The 21,314-nt window shown below is 39.6% G+C and overlaps 1 protein-coding gene across 18 annotated transcripts in view; it reads left to right on the plus strand.

Annotated features, from left to right (window-relative positions):
• Window positions 1–8,910: 8,910 nt before the first annotated feature.
• Window positions 8,911–21,314, plus strand: part of LCORL (ligand dependent nuclear receptor corepressor like) — a 182,993-nt gene continuing 170,589 nt past the window's right edge. For 9 of the 18 annotated variants that reach the window (XM_010368012.2, XM_030922797.1, XM_030922826.1 and 6 more), the window contains exon 1: window positions 8,911–9,189. In XM_010368012.2, coding sequence (XP_010366314.1) covers window positions 9,036–9,189 — 154 coding nt within the window. In that variant the 5' untranslated portion in view covers window positions 8,911–9,035. The remainder of the gene's footprint in view (window positions 9,190–21,314) is intronic. The other 9 variants (XM_030922810.1, XM_030922816.1, XM_030922786.1 and 6 more) reach the window with 5 other exon arrangements.

The following is a 21,314-nucleotide window of genomic DNA, read 5'->3' on the forward strand; positions in this document are numbered from 1 at the left end:
GCAGGAGAGAGAAGAGCAAAGGAGGAACTTTCAAACACTTATAAAACCATCAGATACCACGAGAACTCACTCATTATGAATGAGAACAGCAAGGGGGAAACTGCCCCCATGATCCAATCACCTCCTTCCCTAGACACGTTGGGATTACAGATCCCTCCCTCAACACAATTTGAGATGAGATTTCAGTGGGGACACAGAGCCAAACCATATTGTTTCATAGTTAGATTTACTTTTCTTTCAAATTTCAGGTTTAGAGCTTAATGAATTTAGTATATAAAATCAGGTGGTTTTGCCTATTGAATTTGAAAGCCAGTAATAGGATAATATTAGGTTTTTCTTTACTTTCCATTGTTGCATAGGGTGATTATTAATTGTAATTTAATCTTATTATACTTAAATCTTCAAATATTATAACATTTTGGTTAAGTTAAAAAGTATTAAACTTTTACCAACTCCACATTTTCATTCACATCTCTTTTTTATAAGGGAAAATCACGACATAATTTAACTGCCTTATTCTTTTCTCTTTAATCACATGTATTCTCCATTGTCAGATTTCACAGTTTAAACAAACCTTTCTTATAGTAATATGTTAAAATAAACTTCTTTAATCCAGTGGATTTTACTTCAGAGGTTTATTGCGTGGCCTCTTTACCATGAAACATTGGTATTTTGTACTATTTTCATATAAAAAATTTTCTGCATTTTGAAACTGAGAGTCAAATCCTGTTGTCAACAGCCTGAGAAACAATTGTCAAGTTCATAAATTGTTCATATTTCTGTTTGCCTAACACGTGTTAGGAAGTAAAATGATATGCTTTGTTCATATAAATGTCATGACTTAGTTTGTATCAGGTGTTTCCACATGCAGAAAGGCCAAATGATGTCAATTTCTTGGTTTAAAATATACTCCGTAAAATGCAATTGTGTGACCACCTTTTGTCACTGTCTTGACATCGGGTGAAAGATAAGTTTGGGTTTACGAGTAGAATTTGAGAATAAGGGCAAGGCATGGGTGAAGGAAGCCCTATATCTTCCATATTTCTTTTCTTTAAAAAAATCTCAATTGGCCGGGTGTGGTGGCTCAAGCCTGTAATCCCAGCACTTTGGGAGGCTGAGACGGGCAGATCACGAGGTCAGGAGATCGAGACCATCCTGGCTAACACGTGAAACCCCGTCTCTACTAAAAAAAAAACAAAAACAAAAAACTAGCCGGGCGTGGTGACAGGCGCCTGTAGTCCCAGCTACTCGGGAGGCTGAGGCAGGAGAATGGTGTGAAGCCGGAAGGCGGAGCTTGCAGTGAGCTGAGATCCGGCCACTGCACTCCAGCCTGGGCAACAGAGTGACACTCCGTCTCAAAAAAAAAAAAAAAAAAAAAAAAAAAAAAACTCAATTAATTACTCTTTCATTTCAACTCAACAAAAGTCTCTTTGATACCTACTAGGTGTAGAATGCAAGTATAGAATGCACAGAGGTGGTGAATACCAGGCTCTGACTTCACAGTCTACAAGGTTATACAGAGAAACAATACGAAATAGTAACAAATAATTACACTACATGGAAAAATACGGTAAGACTCATGAGAAAAATAAAGTGTTCTAAGAGCATAGAACGTAGTAATAATCACCACTCAGTTGAGAAGTGTTCTTTATGGGAGTAGGATAGCATGGAATGTCAGACGGGGACAGCAAAAACCCCAGTTTGGCTGAATGATAGGTTAAATATTGAGAAGCCATAGTTTTGTGTGCTACTGAAAATGTCACTATCTATCTTCCCCAAAGATAGAGACATTATCAGTAGCCACTCCTGAAAATCTGAAAAAAATCCAGCTTCCTCAATTTCTGATTCCTTAATAGGCAGCTTTTCACCTTCTTTCCTGTTCTCCAGTGAAAAGCAGTAGTTAAACTTGGAAAGACAAAGATTCAAATTCTAGTTTCATCAGTAACTAGCTAGATAATGCTAACTTATTTAAGTTATTTAACATCCCGAAGTCAATTTATATTTCTTTCTGTCTGATATGGGGATAATAATAATGAAAGTACTTAATTGCATAAGATTATGGTAAAAGGTAAATGAATTAATAATGTGTATAAATGCCAAACTGATAGCTCTTATTATAGGAAAGAGTCAAGATTAGGAATCAGGAAATTGATCTTTAGTTTGGGTGTGCTACTAATAAGCCGTGTGACCTACATAAATTGCTTATCCTCTCTGGGCCCAATTTCTCTATCTGCAAAATTAGGGGATTGACCTAGATGATCTGTATTACCTCTAAACTGAGATAGTCTAGGTACTATAGATGACATTTTTATTTTACTTTGATACTGAACTGTGCAATTGGATTAAATTGGATAAAATTGCCATCATTGAGCCTTTAATACATTGAAATTTTATTAAAAGACTGAAAATGAAAGTGACAATAATGCGTTAGGCCAGAGAAGTGACTTCAAATGGACACAAAAAGAGTAGTGATAGATCAGGTCCTATTATCATGCCTGGATGCAAGAGAAAGTAGATGGTAAATGGTATTAAATTCAGGTGCCAAGCTCAAAGGTGTATGATTTTACGTAAAAAAAAATTAGAAAACATACTCACCCTAATTTTGGTATTAATTATCCTGACAGTTTAGGGCCTGAGTTGTCCTAATATAGTAAATCTTAGGTCCAACTATATGATATTTACTATAAAGACAGTAACAGGATATAACAGTAATATTTTTAAAGTATCCAATGACTGAACTCAACAATGAAAGTAAAGAACAAAAATCGGAGATGCCACCTTGATATAAGTGACAGAATTGGACCAGCTATCATGCCCATTATTATGTATACTAAGGATAGTCTTAGAATAGGAGAAAAGGAGACAGTATAATCTAAGAAACGAAGTACATTACCACTATATTTCTGTTTCTTGAATCATTATTCCTGTTGTAAAATTTTGTCTTTGTTCCTACAAAATGTATAAAAAGGTGTTGATAGTATTTGGAAATGCATCAAGAAGACAAAATCATCATATATTTTAGATATCTCTAACTATTTAACTGCAGTATTGAAAATAAATACATTAACATGTATGTATTTCAGTTAATGAAGTCTTTAGAGTCTGTGCTTCCATAAGGAAGAAGATTATTGAGAAATCTTCGACTTATGAGCCTAAGTGAATCTAAGATGTTTGCGTAAAATTTGGTATAATATGACTATGTAGTTGATTAGAAATTTTCTGGAAAAGAAATTTGTTCTATGTCCTAAATAATTGGTTAATCAAATTTTTCTCTGAAGTTTTAATCTTTGATCAGTGAACTGTATTACCGGTCAGAACCAAAGGAAATATAGTAAAATGTGATTCTTTACAAGACAGATATAATTTACTCAAAAGATAGTTTCTCAGCATTATAAAGCATTGTACAGTTAAAGTATCTAGCAGTTATGCTTTACAACTGTAAATATCTAATGCACACAAAATTGTTTAGATTTTATTAAATTATAAAATATATCATTTTGTGGTATATATGGATAATATAGAATTGAGTAGGTATTTTACAATCCTACTAGTATATTGGATTGTTTATATTTGTTAAAAAATATAAGAACAGCTTTCATTTTGGGTTAATATCTCAAAAATATGACTCTAGTCATACCTCTCTGTAATTTTGTATTTCTCTATTGTGGAAATGTATTTCAAACTTCTCCAATGTATTTGTATTTGTTATATCACGTCCTCCTAAAAAGCACCCTAGCTTGATATTCGCTAACTGGTAAACAAATTAATACACTATTATTTGGCCCTGCAATTTATATGTCTTGGTACTGTCTAAGAACTCTATAGATGTGCTCATCAATTTTAGGCGGATAATAGTGAACTTGGATAGTTACTGATGGTAGTTTGATTGAAGTGATGACCCAGATTTGTGCACACCTTTCTGAATCTATGCCATTTGTTAGTGTCCTTTAATTCAGACTTTGGGCTTGACCATGAGATTTGCTTTGGCCAATAGGATAGAAGCAAGCAGAACATGATGCAAGCTCACTTGAAAAGCACTTCTACATTAGTACTTATCATTATGTTGTGCTTCACATGCTGCCACTGCATAAATTATTGGCTCTAGCTAGCCTCTAGATGGTAAGAGACACATGACTCAGTCATTCTCATTACCCCAGCAAACTGGGAGCCAAACTGTACACCAGAGTGAGGCCATTCTAGATCATGCAACTTCCAGCACTAGCAATCTCAGGTAAGATTTGCAGAGTTTCACCTGATCAGCAAAACAGCCCATCTGACCTGCACACTTGTGAGTAATATCTAGTGGTTGTTCTTTATGCAACTACCCTATGGATTGGCTTGCTGCACAGCAATAAATAACTGGTACAACATGTATAGGAAGTAGATAGCAGAACAAAATTATTTCTCCAAAGAATATTAACATTTCATATCATATACCTGTTGTTATATGAAATGCCTTTGTGAGTAACTGGATTTTCAGTGTAGGAGACAATCTTTGATATGACCCTCTTTTTTTTTTTTTTTTTTTTGAGACGGGGTTTCGCTCTTGTTGCCAAGGCTGGAGTGCAATGGCACGGTCTTGGCTCACTGCTACCTTCGCCTCTCTGGTTCAAGCAATTCTCTCATCTCAGCCTCCTCCCACCTGTAGCTGGGATTACAGGTGCCCACCACCATGCTCAGCTAATGTTTGTATTTTTAGTAGAGATGGGGTTTCACCATGTTGGCCAGGCTGGTCTCGAACTCCTGACCTCAGGTGATCCACCCACCTGGGACTTCCAAAGTGCTGGGATTACAGGCGTGAGCCACTGCGCCCGGCCGATATGACCCTCTTTTTATACTTGACCTTATAGATAACTCAAACATGTATCAAACCAATAAATAAATATTAGACACCATATTAGTGCCTGGCCCAGCACTCGATGCTTAGAATGTAATGGTTAATCAGTTAGACTCCTATTTTCAGGTTCATTGGGTAATTATAATACATTCTGTAGTACTTGCCATGGAAACTTCTTTGCTCTTCAAAGTGAAGCTGAATTCCAAAGTTAACTCCATTTGTGTATTTCAGTATTTCTGGCCTTAATCTTTTATCTTCTCCCAGAAATTCTAGATATGTGATACTCATTAGTTCTGTTTATATCTTTATTTCTCCTTCTTTTGGAGAATAGGATAACCTTGCACTTTTCCAAATGTGGTAGACTACAAAAGTGGCCACAAATTATTTCTTTCTCTCTGTCCAAATCCCTTTGTAATGTGACTTGCAGATCCTTCTATTAAGAGGTAGAATCTGTCTCCCCATATTGACTCTGGGCTTGGCCACGTGACTTGCTTTAGCCATTGGGACCAGAGCAAATGTGACTCAAACCGAGATTTGAAAAGTGTTTGTGCATGGGGACTTCTTCTCTTGCAACACTTTGGATCCCTCTGACTGCCACCATGTGAATAAGCTAGGGCTAGGGCTGGCCTCTTGATGATACTTGGCTTCATTGCTGTGTGTTCCCAGCTGACAGTCAGAGAATCCTCAGAAACAGAGCTGCCTTGCTGACAGGCAGCTGACCACAAACACCTGAGTGAGTCCAGTTGAGGCCAGCAGAAATGTCCAGCTGAGCCTAGCACAAATATTCATTCCACAGAATTATGAGCTAAATGAACAGTTGGTGTTTTAAGGTATTAAGTTGTGGGGTGGTTTGCCCTGCCCTCAAAGCTTTCTAATATATAACTCCTTAAAAGTCAGGAATGACCATAAAATTTGCTTCATCTACTGAAATGTGTCACTTCTGGTAGAAGCCTTAAGAGTTGGACTGTGATTTAGCATCATCTTTCTCATTATGGTGACTGGGGAGCTTCCAAATGGCATAGCCCCAGAAGCATCAGTCCCTGGATGGACATGAGGCTTATAGGGTTTATGTTCTTTCCATCCTTTTCCACACTGACCTTTGGAAGATGGATAGTATACTATGAAATAAACTTTTGTATTAAGTTTTGTATTAAATCACTGAGGTTTTGAGTTTGCTGGATTTTGGGTTTGTTACTGGAGCAGAACATAGCACATTCTAACTAATGTATCAATTGGCACCCAGAAGGAGGTACAGTTATAACAGAAAATCTAAAATATGTGGCTTTAACTTAGAGGTTCAGTGGGTGGTAGCAAGGAAATTGTCAGAGGCTGGAAAGTTGGAGATGCTAACTGTCGTAAAATATTTGCTGAAACGGTTCATGTGTGTCTCCCAGTTTTCTCCTTTCTAAACAGGAATGTTTACCATATGCTGTGGTTTGAATTTGTCCACGAAAAAGCACGTGTTGGAAACATAAACTCCAATTCACCAGTGCTGGGAAATGTGGCCTAATGAGAAGTGATAGGCTATGAGGGCATAGTGAATGGATTAATGCCATTATCAAGAGAGTGGATTCTTTATAGCAGGATTGGGTTCATTATAAAAGGATGAGTTTGGCCCTTTCTTACTTATTTGCCTTCTCTTTGCCTTTCCACTGTGGTGCCATGTAACAAGAAGGCCCTTGTTAGATGCCAGTACCCTGATCTTGGACTTTCTAGGCCCCAGAACTGTGAGCAATAAATGTCTGTTCTTCATATAGATTACCCAGTAAATGGTATTCCATTACAGCAGCAAAAAATAGTCTAAGACACCATGTCTATTTAGTCCTTATTCCATCACTGTGTGTGTGTGTGTGTGTGTGTGCGCGCGCGCGAGAGAGAGAGAGAGAGAGAGAGAGAGAGAGAGAGAGAGACTGAGAGAGAGAAAGAGAGAAGAGAAATTGCAAGTGAGAGAGATCGGGGGAGGATACCTTATCTTTTTAGTTGTCTATAACAAGAGAAGCTTTATCCAGTTCCAATATGGAGACTACCAAGCATCACCCAGAAATGCTAGGCTTTGAGATTAATGCCTTTACTGAACAGAACTTTTGGATTGTCTCTCTTTGTGATAGGAGCAAATCTATTTTGTAGTGTAAAGAAAGTGAACTGTAAACTGGTGACTAGAAAGATAGATCACAGTAATCCTTGATACCATTTACCAATAAATTATGGTTATCTTCTTTTTGCACATATAATAGGATCGCACTTCCCTGCTCCCTTTTTTATATGCCCGTATAATTTGCTTTGGTCAATGAAACGTGAGAACTGACTTGTATCACTTTTAGGAAGAACCAGTTTGCCATTCTTCATCTTCCTTTTGCCTATTACACAACGAGGGACGTTCCACATGGAATGAAGCCCCCTCCTCCTGCCACCCAGAGATGAACATGTAGATAAGCAGGAAATAGTTTTTTGTTCTTGTTTTAAGCCACTAAGATTCTTGGATCATTTATTACTGCACCATAATTTTTCCCATCCTAACTAATGTAGATTACTATAAAAGCGATCAGGAAAACTGCAAAGGCTGATCCTCGTGGCAATTATGAGTGGAAGTGGTTAACTGAAACCATCCACTGACAATTCCAAAATCACCTTCACTAGTAATTTCACCTGCACTCCAATTGTGACCGTTCTAGAAAAGGTGAATATGCGTTCAGACTTTATTATTTTTAACTTATGAAAATGTAAAATTACATCTTCACTACTGAAGTCATAATGACCAAAGAAATACTTTCTCATAGGAAGAAAAAGAAAGAAGGTGGTTAAGGATAAGCCACAAAACATGGAAGGTGGTACTGAACTCAGAACTTATGAGATTTCCAAGAAGAATTAAACATATTTCCCACGGACTTGTGAATAAATTTCCAGAAATACACAGTACTTCTTAGCAAACGTTGGGTGGCTTAGCTTCGGCTTGATCAACTGCACGTATATGGAAACAAACGCACAATCGCTCTGGTGCAAAAGTAAAAACTCTAATTGGAGTCTGTATTTAAACATAAGATTCCTCTCTCGCTCTCTCTGAAGAAGTCATTTTCTCTAGCACGGCGTAGAATTCATTCCATAACATTTGTAAAGTGCTTAATCCCGCGTCACACACTGTACTAGGGTCTAGTGAGTGACAGATGTCACGGTACAGAGGTCTCAGTGGGTCGCTGCCCTCCAGGAACTTATAAAGAAAATTTTCCTTCTGCAGTTTTCAGCCGGCTACGCCCAGTCCCCTGCAAGTAATTTTCAGTGTAAAAAACCCGCATCTTTTTCCCAGTCCTTGCAAGTATTCTCGCTTTCCGATATCTCTTCGCCTTGAAAACCGAAGTCACTCCGGGATCTCTCTCTGGACGTTTGGCAGTTATTCTAGATGTAGCCGAATGACCGGCTTGCCCTTTCCCTGCGTAGTGACAGGAAGACAGAGACCCCGGAAAGTTTCCAGCACTTAGAACACAAAGCGAAGCCTGAACCCACAAGGGGCCCGACAACTCTTGCGGCTTCCACCACCCTTCCATCGCGGAGCAGTCGGGTCAGAACCGGCCACCTGGGCAGCGCACGGTCCCGGGCGCAGGGAGCGACAGGCTCAGCACCCTCAGCGGCGCGGCGCAGAGAAGTTCCAGGCCAGCCTGCAAACCCGAGTGTGGGGGGGGAAAAAAACCGATCTTTTCTTCTGGACTACAATGACCGGCAAGCAACGCGCCACGGGGCCAAACTCGGCTTCGGGATCCTGGCGCAATGGAGCCTGGGAAGTGAAGTCTCCGGACTGTCGGAGTGCGGTAGTGAAGGCAGAAAGTAGGCGTTGCTAGTCCGCTCCACTAGCACGCCGGTTCCTGGCTGGGCTCCGGGTCTCTCGCTCCCGCTCAGGGTTTTCGCGGGCGGCGGGAGCGGTATGGCTCGCCTGAGTAAACTCCAGCGGGAGGGGGAGGAGGGTAGTGGGTGGGGAGGCGGGGTCAGCGGAAGCGGCAGGTTGCTTCCTTCTCCTCTGGCTCCCTCCCCGCCTCTCCCTGAGGGAGCGGTGGGAGGGGGAGGGCAGGGCAGAGGGAAGGTAGTGACACGTGTCAATCAACCCCCCTCCCGGGGGGCGCGCGCTCCGGGGCTCGCGCCGAGGGCTCGCGCCCCTGCCTCGTGCCTGCGCTGCTCGTATGTAAATGAGGGCGCGTGACGCGGGACGCAGATGGACAAGGGAAGAGAGAGAATGGCCGCTGCCGCCGCCGCTGCTGCCGCCGCCGCCGCCGCCGCTCAGTGCCGGAGCCCTCGGTGCGCGGCGGAGAGGAGAGGATTCCGGCGGGAACTCGACTCTTGGCGCCACCGCCTCATGCACTGTGTAGGTAAGAGAGACGCGGGCCGGGGCTCCGGGCTCCGCGCGGCGACGGCTGTCGCAGCCCGAGGAGTTTGTGGCTGAGGGGTTTAGTTGAATCTCCCGTTCGGGTTAGTTCGGTGGGGGAGCGAGATGGGAGCGGCGCGGCGCGGCGGCCCCGGCGCTCGCCTTTTGTCTTGCGGGCTGCTGGCCCGGCGCGGTCCGCCCTCCTTCGCCTTCCCAGCTCTTGGGCTCCCCGGGAACTGTTAGTTCGGACCCGCTTGCTGAGCCCCCGCGGAAGCAGCCCGCTAGCGCTCTCCCCGTAACTCCTCGGCGCCCGTCGCTGCCCGCAGTCGCCCGCCGTCCACCCTGACAGGAGGGAGGAAGCGGCCCGGTGGGTCGGCGCCCTGGCGGAGGGGAGCCGGCGGGCAGGGCGGCCGGAGGAAGGCGGGCTGGTCCGCGCCCCCGCCGAGCGCACACACACCCCCTTCTCGCCGCCGGGGGCTGGGTGAGCAGACGCGGCCAGTTCCCGGGGACCTGGACCTGGAGACCCCCCGGGCGCTCGTAGGGCGGGGGCCGCGGATGGGCCGGCTGGGGGCGAGGGGCGGCGGGGGCGTCGCCCGAGGGGCGGGGGGCGCCCAACTCTGCCCTCTCGCGCTCGGCGGCGGCGCTGTGTGTACCCCTTTAAGAAGGAGCCGCTTGAGCGCTGACGGTTGGGATTTGAAGTTCTTCCTCCCTCTTTGGAAGTCTGGACGGATGGGGGGTGTTGCCACGGCAACGACACCCTCCCCCCCTTTTCTGCTTGCGGACGCCCCGACGACTCTGGTCCTCTTTCACTGTCATGTGATGGACTCTTCCTTACACACACACACACACACACATACACGCATCGCCCTCCCCACCTCCCATCCCCATTCAACTGCAATTCCCTCTTTTTGGTTGGATCTGAATCGTTTTGCTTCAAACTTCTGGGCTTGGGGCTGTCACCCTGTGGATTGTTTAGGGTGACAGGAATGGTGGGACTCCCGACCTTGCTGCAGTCGCTTTTTTTTTTTTTTTTTTTCTCCTAAGTGAGAAGAATGCATAGAGCTGTTATCCAGCAGGTTGGTTTAGTGGGCTTAGAGGGGCTAACACGGCTTATGGAATGGGGCGCGTTGTGGGTGTTTGTTTTGGAAGGGGTTATGGGTGGGAGTGTAGGGGAAGAGGTAGAAAGGAAGGTTGTATTGTGGAAGCAGTGGATAGTGGCAGCAGCTTGCTCTACCGGCGAGCGAATCTTGGCATTTGGAGTTGGGGAGTAACCCTAGTGTCTTAAGAAAACAACTCTCTTACCTGATTTCCATCTGCTCTGGCACCACCTCGCACCCCCGACCCCGCCTCCCATGTGTTTGGTTAACGCCTTAAGATCTTTTTTTCTCTAGTGGAAAGGAGATCGTATTAGGTTAAACTTAATACAATTTCAATTCAGCAATGTGTACCGCAGAATGCGTTGAATATAAGAAAATGTACGAGAAAGGAAGGTTACTTTAGGGGGCATTTAAGTGATGTTTAAATAATTTACTGCTTTTGTTTTACCCTTAAGAAAACTGTATTTTGGTCTTCCCTAAGGAAAGATGATGAGAAATAGCCTTAGTATTCATAAGTGATTTTAGTTTATGAAGTGTAAAAAATCTCTAGGTATTCTTTATATAAATTGTTTAAAAAACTAAATATTGTTGTTTGTGCTTCTTGAATACAAAATGGACTGTTTTTGATAATTGCTTATGTAAAGATCTCTTCTGGACACCAATTTAGAATTACTGAGCTCATTTAGGTAGAATTAGGTAGGATGACAGCTTTGCAACACTAGCTTATGATATTACTGTTAAGTTTTGCCAAGGCACAAAGTGATTTGAGGATGTCTTTTTATGTTTTGGAATATTTTGGGGTTTTTTTTTCCTGATCTTGCTTATTTAGATACATTAAATATATAGCTTTGCATCGTAAAAATATATAGACTTTTGAAAAATAGTCAAACTTTAAATGAAACATAATTAATTGGATTTGATGGAAAAGGGAACTAGAATATCTTTTTGCCTTATCTACTTGTATATTCAAGTAAAATTGGAAGACATTGAAAGTTAATACTGTATTACACTTTTAATGCAATATGCGATTACATTGTATCGTATGTGAAAAGAAATTTTGTCCCTGGCTTCTAACTATATTTGAGAATTTTTTCCCACAGTCCCCATCCTAATTAAGCCCTATTAAAACCTGTCTCATATGTTGGTTTTGTTATTTGTTTATTTATTGAGACGGAGTCTCACTCTGTCGCCCGGGCTGGAGTGTAGTGATGCGATCTCAGCTCACTGCAACCTCCGCCTCCTGGATTCAGGCGATTCTCCTGCCTCAGCCTCCTGAATAGTTGGGGTTACAGGCGCCTGTCACCACGCCCAGCTAATTTTAGTATTTTTAGTAGAGACTGGATTTCACCATGTTGGCCAGTCTGATCTCCAACCCCATTGTTATTTAAAAATAAACAATAACATCCATTTAAACAGAGTATACGCTTGTTCATTGGGCTTTTTTAGCATCTTAGGTGTTAAGCACTTATTTATAGTGCGAATTGGGATTAAATGGAGTTTAGATAATTACCTTTTGCTGTTAATGTGCCTTACATTCATTACTTTGTAAACATATTTACAAAAAAGCCATATTCTTTTCCCTTTGCATGTGTATACATGCGTGAATATATATGCGTACACATATGTGTATATTCAGTGTGTGTATATATATATATATGTAATATTCGGTGCTCTCATTGCTTACAACCATTTTTACAAAATAATATCCTTCTTGCCTTTTGGGGAAGGAAATGATCCAAACATCTTAATTTTAAGTGGGATACGGAATTGTAGGCAGCTTCTCAGGGTTGTACAGCAAATTAGTATTGAGCCCCTAATGAGATTTTGAATCTCAGTTCTTAGCCTAACTCTGATTCATTTTATAACTCATACAATATTCTAATTTTATAGGGAAGGAAGTTGTTTTAGTTGTCATGACTGCTTGTAGTTAGCCACAAAGGTAAACGTTTAACCCTTAATATGGAATGAGATGTTTGCCTTCCTCTAATTGTGGCATTCATCTCTTTATGTTAGATTTTTAACTACTGTTCTGATTCATTCCAGATAGTTTTCTTTTCATTGAAGAGTTGTCTTACAACCTTTTGTCCCAATTAATATCTGTTTACATTTTGGTACTTTTTATAATTTGACTCTTTTTCTATAATTAGCCTATACCGTACTGGGTTATAGTTTTCAGTAGCTCATGTAACAAATGTTTGAGTGCTTATTGGATATGGTAAATAGTATCCTAGTACTAACTATGATATTGAGAAATAACAAATACAGTCCTGGATCTTATGAAATGTATAAAATAATTAGCATTTGATAAGTCATGCAATTTAAAACAGGTCTAGGATAAAAGAAACACACCTGTGCATTTTTAAACATCATCAGGACTTGTATAGTCCATTAGGATATCTGATCTGGGAGACTGGCCAATATTTTAAAATTTTGTATTTTGGTGTAATTTCAATCTAAAAAGTTGGAAGAATAGAACTCCTGTGTACCCACATTTGTTGTTTTACATTTTGCTGTGTTTATCATTCTTGCTTTATACTGATCTCTCTATATTTTTTCAGAACAATTTGAGAGTAATTCAGAGACATCAACCTCTTTACCCCTAAATTCTTCAGTGTGTATTTTTAAAAAACAAGGATACTGTCTTACCTAATTATAGTGAGGTTGTTAAAACCAGAAGATTTACTGATATATTGTTATCTAATTTATAGTCCATATTCAAATTATATCTGTTTATTTTTTCTGTTAGCTTTTTTCCCCCTTATTCTGGGATCCACTTCAGGATCATGCATTACATTTGGTAATTATGTCTCCTTAGTCTCTTTTAATCGGGAACACTTTGTCAACCTTACTCTTTCTTGACCTTGACATTTTAAAAGTACAGGGCAGCTATTTTGTAGAACATCCCTCAATTTGAATTTGTCTGTTGCTTTCTCATGATTAGCTTGGTTATGCATTTTGGCAGGAATACCACTTAAGAGATGTTCTGCCCTTCTTAGTACATCATATCTTGAGATTCATGATGTTGGTGTATACCAGTGTTGGTGATGTCAGCTTTGAAAATTTTGTTAAGCTGGTATTCCTCATGTGTATCCCTGAAAGTTATTATTTATCTCATTGTAACTAATATGCAGTTTGTGGAAAAATAATTTTGGGGAACAGTATATTTACATAGTATAATCAAAACTTCACCCACAAGTTTGAGCATCAATCGATGATTATCTGACCTCATTCCTTCTATAATTATTAGTTGACATTCTGACATAAGGTAATCTTTCCCATCTCCATTATTTATTCAGTTCTTTTTATCTGTATGAACTCATGGATTCTTAATTTTATTCAGTGGTTAAATCCATTGCTGTCATTATTTTGGTTCACAAATTGTCCCAGGTTTGGCCAGTGGGTGTCTCATCAAGCTGGTTCCAGTGTATTTCTGCCAAAACAAGATATTCCAGATTAATTTTGTATTTTACCTGTCCAAGCTGTGGCATGAGCTCCTTTTCTGAATTTACCTCCATTCTTTTCAGTGGGAAATAGACTTAGATACCAAAATCTAAGCAGCAGGTTTTAGGACTGTTTTTAAACCTGATTTTTATGATACAGAAGCTGATAATCAGTGTAACCATTTTGTCTGAGGTAACAGCAGCAAAACAGAATGGCAAAGATTGGTTTAGAGTCGTTCTGTAAATTCCAGTATCTTTCCTACATGGCAGTGTTGTCCAGTAGAAATATAATGGAAGTAAAATATGTAATTTTAAATCTTCTAATAACCAGATTTAAAAAGAGTATTTTATTTAACCCAAGGTGTTAAATATATTATAATTTTAACACTAATCCATATAGAAATGATTGAGTTAGTTTATGTTTTTCAAAATATTAAGTCTTCAAAATCAGGTATTTTACGTTGATAGCACATCCCAATTTGGACTAGACACATTTTAGGTGGCTTAATAGCCACATGTAGCAAATGGCTATCACTTTGGATAGTTCAGTTCTATACAGTAGTTGCTCCAGCCAACTCTTGATACCACTTAATTAAAGCCTGTTGATAATAACCAAACCTATAGCGTAATTTATTTTTCCTCAAATCTTTTATTTTGGTAGTATAAAACAGCAAATAAACATAAAGGTCCTAGAGCTAGACTACTTGTGTTGAATCCTATTGTTACCACTTAGCAGGGTGGACAAGTAGCTTAACCTCTTTATGGTTTAGTTTCTTAATCTGTAAATTGTAGATAATCAGGTTGTTTGCTAATTTTGTTAGTATATGTTGATATGTGTCTTTCATATAGAAAGCATTCCCTAGGTGTTTGCTAGTATTATGATTGGTTTACACAGGTTATTAGCAGCTCTGAACTCTTAACGTTTCTGCCAGTAGATTCTTTCTGGTAGGAATCCTGATGAACAATGAAAAGATCGTGGCACATGTTAAAGAAAAGATAGTAAGGGCTTGAATGGTCTGTATTCTAGACTATTCTAGAGCCGTGGAATTGTAGTTTTAGAATCCCAGGGTATCACTTAGTCTAATCCTGGCTTTTTGTGTTTGAAACCAGGAAGGCCTTTGATGCCAAAAGGATTATTTTGGCTATGTGGTAACTGAATACAATAAATTATTTTTAGCTCATTTAAAAAATGTATATCATACTAGATCATCTTGAAGTTAATTTTTGTTGGTATCTACTCTCTATTTTACTTTTCCTATTAGTCAACTTGCTGCTACTTTCTGGATGCTTCTTGTTTCCTGCTCCTATATCTTACCAGCTTCTCCCTCATCTTGTCACTGTTGCCGTGTAAACCCCATAAGAGTAGATTTACTTAGAAATCTGGATTGATGGGACTGGTATGGATGGGTCTGCTATCCAAAAGACTTTGTTTATACAGCTGTTTATTTCAAGCACTATCAAATATGTTTTCTATTTTAAAAGCTGTAAATTGTGGCACCATCTGATAGTGTGCATTGGACAAATGGAATCTGTGATGCTGATGAGTAGTTGGAGAGTTAAGACATATATCAAGTCTTTCTGTAAAATAGGCATATTGATGAATTTTGCATGCAAATTTTGAAGTTCTCTGTACTCTTGGATCTTTTCATATATGAAAGAGTAAAATTCTGCCATCTTTGGAACCAAGCAGTGTGTGAATTTTGTAGTTTGTAAATGTTAGATATGGGCTACAGACTGGTCTTAACCAGTCTTTTTTTGTGTGATGCCCTCTTTGTGCACATACTACATCCCTTGTTTGGCTACATGGGTGCGCTGCTTCCTGATTGGCTGTGCGCATGATAAATTGCTGTTACGTGTCCTCTACATTCCTCTCATTTGTCTGACTTACAACCCTGGTCTTTAATTCTTCTACCATAGTGCAGTCTTGGAAGGAGCAACAAAGATATATAGATTTTTGGTTAGGTTATGTAACTTTTTATTCCTCGTTAGTAAATCTTATCTTTCAATTGTAATAACCTACATTTTTGGTGGGAAGTTTCTATCTTTTCGTTTTAGTAGTATTCTTTCCTTTTGGTATATATGACTAGCGTTCATGGCTGATAGATAACAGAGCACCAAGGACATAGGTCTAGAATTTTAAGGACCTGCCTAACTTTATAGAGTTCATACTTAAGAGCTGAATCTATAATCAGGTAATCTTTTCAAGAGTTTTTATTCTCCGTACAATCTAGATAAGAAAATGTGAATGGGGACCCAGATCAGCCTACTGCTACCAGTAGAAAACTGATTAACAAAATAATGCCATCTTTGTATTTAAGGAATACCACTTTGTTCTTAATTAAAGCAAAATAAAAACTTTGTTTTGAGAATTTTTGTGTTTGATAGAAAACAAAACTTAAAATGAGGAATTGTCTGTATCTCATCTCCTTTCCTTTCATATAGTTTCCCCATAATTGGCAGCAACTCTATCCTGCTTGCTTCATTTGCTTCTTACTTTTCTTCTTTTTTTAACCCTAATCTGTTGCCAAGCTATTATTACCTTCTTTACAATATCTCATGTATTCTTTTTTTTTTTTTAATGCAGTAAGCATTAGGACAGATCCAGATAAGATTCTGGTTTATATCAGTGTCTGCATTGCTGGTTTTACTGTCTTTCAGTCTGACTTACAACCAATAGTAAATCATTGTTTAAAGTAGCTGCTTTGATTTCATAGTTTACAAAGCTGTAATATCTCCCATTTGTCTTTTTTTTCCATGAAATAAAAGCTGCCAGCCATGTTGATCTAGTTGGTCATGGTTTACCAGCCTGCTTCTTCAGTTTGTCTAGTTCCTTCCTTAGACAACTCAACCTTTTTCATAGGCTTTTGTTCTTTTTTATCTACATTACCCCAAATTCTTATCTTTTTAGTTATATCTTCTACCCTGCATCCTTAGTCGCCTTTAAAATTCAATTGCAGGCCGGGCACGGTGGCCCATCCCTGTAATCCCAGCTCTTTGGGAGACTGAGGTAGGCAGATCACTTGAGCCCAGGAGTTGGAGACCAGCCTTGCCAACATGACAAAACCCCATCTCTACTAAAAATACAAAAATTAGCTGCGCATGGTGGTACATTCCTGTAGTCCCAGCTACTCGGGAGGCTGAGGCACGAGAATTGCTTGAACCCAGGAGGCGTAGGTTGCAGTGAGTGAGATCATGCCACTGCACTCCAGCCTAGGTGACAGACCACGACTCAAAAAAAAAAAAAAAAAAAAATTCAACTACAACCTGGAGTCTTTTCTATTTATTGAAAAGCAAATTTAAGAGCTTTCTCCGTTAATTTAAATTGGCCAATTCTTTTCTGACCACTGTGCGCAAGGTGTGCACATAGAAAGTAATTTTGTCCAGTAGTCTTCATGTTTAAATTATAAACTGTTTAGGGACAGTAACTAATAAGTCCTCACAAGTGGTAGAAAGGACTTAATGGAAATAATCCAGTTTCTTCTTAGCCCCTGTCATTGTAACATTAGGCACAAATCATTCCACTTTTTACAGATGGAAATCTGTGAAACTTGGGATAATATCTGTCCTCAAATGTTTGCCATTTTTATTCTTATGAAAGATGCTATAATATTTATGTAGTAGTGGTATCTGGGCTGAAGGTATAAATTAGAAAATTACCAGCATAAAGATGATACTTAAATCCACAGAAATAGATGAGATTACTTAGGAATAGGGAACAGTATATCTAGAGTATAACTTGAGTATATTAGAGCTAGTTTAGATAGTATAAGTAGTAAATGACTCAGTACCACACCTTAAGGAATCTTAGCCTTCCTTGGGCAGAAGAAGAGAAACCTCAAAGTAAGGTCACTGGCTGAAGAGTAAAAGGAGGGAGTGGTATTACCAAATCCTAGAGGAAAGAGAAAAATACTATAATAAGGAGGGATTGTTATGTGTTGATGAGATGTCAAGTACCATGAAACAGGGAAATGTACATTGTTTTTGGCTCTAGGTGACCTTGACTAGATGAATTTCAGTAGTGATGGAGATGGCAGCCATATTATAATAGGTTAGAAAGTAATTAAGATATGTGTAAGTGGAGATAACATTTGTAGTAAACTACTAATTTAAGAGCTATGTTTTGAGGAAGAACTGATAAATGGAGCAGTAATTGGAGACATCTGGGGTCTAGGGATGTTTGTTTTTTAGATGGGCGTTACCATTTACCATACTTAGTAAGATGGGGAATACTGTTCTGTATCAGTGATAACCATGATTCTTTTATGTGTTAATTTCATTAAACTGAGAGCTGATAGTAACAAAATACTTACTAGATAAAGAAATTGGATAGGCTTGGTTTTAATCTCTTAATAGAGATTCTACATTTTTTTTCCCTTCAAAAAAGTTTTTTAATCAAGTTACTGAGATGCGGTATGTGTAACATTGGTGCATCACACATTTTGAAAGAATGTTCTTTTCTACAGTTAATTTACTGTTGTCAGTCATCAGTTATCTTAAGTCCTACATGTGACTATTGCTTGGGGATATAATTTTATGTTTCTTCTTTACTGGATTCTGAACTAGAAATAGACTTCGGAATGAAAACTCAAAATATTAGCTTTTTAAAATGGTAAGGTTGCATTGAAGAACTTGGCTTGGAACTGAGACCAAAATTAGACATTAGATTGCCTTACTCCCTAACTCCCTGAATTGAACTTAGCAACCTATCAAAGACAGTACAGCTGGAGCCACAGGCCTCTTAAAATACAAGGAAGCTGTACCCTAGTGAGTTTACCATGTGATTTGCTTGTTGGTAGGAGTGAGCAGGAGGCTTGGCCATGAATGAAAAATGATTTTTAAAACATTAATCCATCCCACTAGGGACCAACTATAAGGATGTTGCCAATATTAGTTATTCTTCCTTCTTTTGGGAGGACTGAATAAGTGGTAGAGAAAAGAGCCAAGTTGATTCCAAAGTACTTCCCCGAAGAATGTGAAAAGTGTTCGTGGGAGTTCTATTTTATGGGAAAGACAGGAACTGTGGTGTGGTTCAGAAAGCTTACTGTTTACACGGGAATAGGATTTACCTTGCTTTTAAAGAGTTCACAGTAATCAGGGATGTTAAATATTAGACTTCGTATAATGTAATGGAAAGACAGAAGTGGGAACAATTAATTTTGACTTGAAGGATTCAAAATGACTAGGCTTCAAAACATTGAGTGAAAGCAAGGATTGACAAACTTTCTCTAAAGGACCAGACAGTAAATGTTTTAGGCTTTGTGGACCATCTGGTCTCTATTGCAGCTACTCACCTCCACTGTTGTAGTGCAAAAGAAAGACATAAATTAATAAGCATGGCTGTGTTTCAGTAACATTTATTTATGAAAATAGGTGGATTTGGCCTATGAACCATAGTTTGCTGATCTCTGAGGTAAAGGATGCAGCAGGAAAGTACAGGGGAGGGAATGGGCAGAGAGTATAAGCAAATATATTTAAGTATAAATAATAATATATTCTGAAAATATTTAGCATTATAGTGCCATTGGTTTATAGGGTAGCAGCAGAAAGTAGGACTGGAAGTATAAATTATGGCTTCTACAAGGAGGAAATTATAAGCCTTTGAAGTTTTTTTTTTTTTTTTTTAAACGGGTAATAAGCATGATCAGATAAGTCAGCTTATTTTCATTTGGAACATCTGTTGTTGGTGCAGGTTTGAGGGCTTTTTGTTTGCAATAGTTTTAAGAAGCTCAAATTAAAGCAGCCCTTTTAAATCAAAACTGGAAAAATGAGCAGTCTTCATTCACTTCAGTGTATTAAGACATTCTGCTTGGGCTCTAAACAACTTGAGAAATAAAACAAGGAGAAAGAAGGAAGCCAAAATAATCTTTCTATTACCGATATAGGCCAGGTTAGAGGACTAGCTTGATGGGGGAGTCAGGTGGTCTGGCATAGCTGACTTATCCATCCAGCCCTAGGCGCAGTAGAGAAGCAGAGCCGAATATGAGTCTTTGGAGGTTTGTTCTCCTTTGAAAGCTCAACCCTAGGGGCAAGAGGAACAGAACTGAGCTCTTCCTCAAATCCAAAATCACCAATTGGATAATTCACTTTACTTACCTAAGGGTAAAAAGAGGCTCAGGTTGTGCTTTTGACACATCCTTCCTCATAGAAACCAGGAGCAAGGGAAAGGTATTATAACAATCACAGCTGTTAATTTTTGCAGGGTTGTATCTGGGGATAAGTATACTGGAAACAATATAACTGTTAACATCCTGAAAACAAGTCAAATTTACTTGTTCTGGATATTTAAAAAAATATGGCCGGGCTCGGTGGCTCATGTTTGTAATCCCAGCGCTTTTGGAAGCTGAGACAGGCAGATCATATGATGTCAGGAGTTCGAGACCAGCCTGACCAACATGATGAAACCCTGTCTCTACTAAAAATACAAAAATTCGCCAGGTGTGGTGGCAGGTGCCTGTAATCCCAGCTACTTGGGAGGCTGAGGCAGGAGAGTCGCTTGAACCCAGGAGGCGAAGGTTGCAGTTAGCCGAGATTGTGCCACTGCACTCCAGCCTGGGCAACAGAGCAAGACTCCATCTCAAATATGTATACACATACACACACACATACATACATACATACATTTATGTACACAGACACACACATATATATGCACACATATGCACAAAATGTGTATTTTAGTGTTTGGAACAACTATTTTTTAAACTCTCAAAATAAAATTAGTAGAGTTTTTTCTTCTTTTTCAATTAACTAGATTTTCCACAGGCCTATGTATGATACTTAAGTAACATGTATGTTTCGTTAGAAAGAAATCCAGTGCTCTCTTCTGTATTATACTTTTCAATTAACTTTTTAAACTTAGAAGGAATTAGTGTAAAAGAATAATGTTTCTTTACGTGGAAAAAAGCAGGTACTTTGACAAATAGATTATTGTTTTAATTAGCTCTGATCATAGGTGCTTATACAGTTTATTCAGTGGTGTCTCTTTTTTAAAAAAATATAATTAATTGTTCTTCAGTGTGTCTTCTCCTCCCTTTCTGAACAGCTTAGGACTAAAACATCATGTGGGAGAAAACAAGGGTAGGTATCCACCTCAGATGGGGTGTGCGGTAGGCAGAGCCACATCATCATTTAAGAGGAGTGGGATCTCAGAGCCTGATGGTGTGAGGATGGTGTCCATGGGGGAATGAAGGGTAAGGAGCACCTCTCCATTGGAAGGCATGCTAATGCAGGATATTGGATCCCAAGCAGGGTGATATGGTGTCTCTGAAGTAGAGTGGCCTGATATGGGGGAAGGTCAGCTGGTCCCAGCAAGGAGGACATCTACTTAGGATGGGATGACACCCTGAATGAGCTCTCAGGGCCCCAACAGATAGCAGGGGATAGGGAGTGATCCATGTAGGATTGCAGTCTGGTGTAGGTATATTGAGGCTCAAGTGAGATGAGGAGGGAGTCCATACATGGAGGTGTCTGAGTCCAAGGTGTTAGAGCTTGAGGGTAGAAGGAGAAAGGCCTCTCAGTGGAGGCTCGGTACAATATGGGATTTCATAGCCTCAGCAGGGTAGGGAGGATTTTCTTGTAGGAGGGATGCCAGG

Source organism: Rhinopithecus roxellana, chromosome 2 (genome assembly GCF_007565055.1).
Source record: "Rhinopithecus roxellana isolate Shanxi Qingling chromosome 2, ASM756505v1, whole genome shotgun sequence".
NCBI classification, from domain to species: Eukaryota; Metazoa; Chordata; class Mammalia; order Primates; family Cercopithecidae; genus Rhinopithecus; species Rhinopithecus roxellana.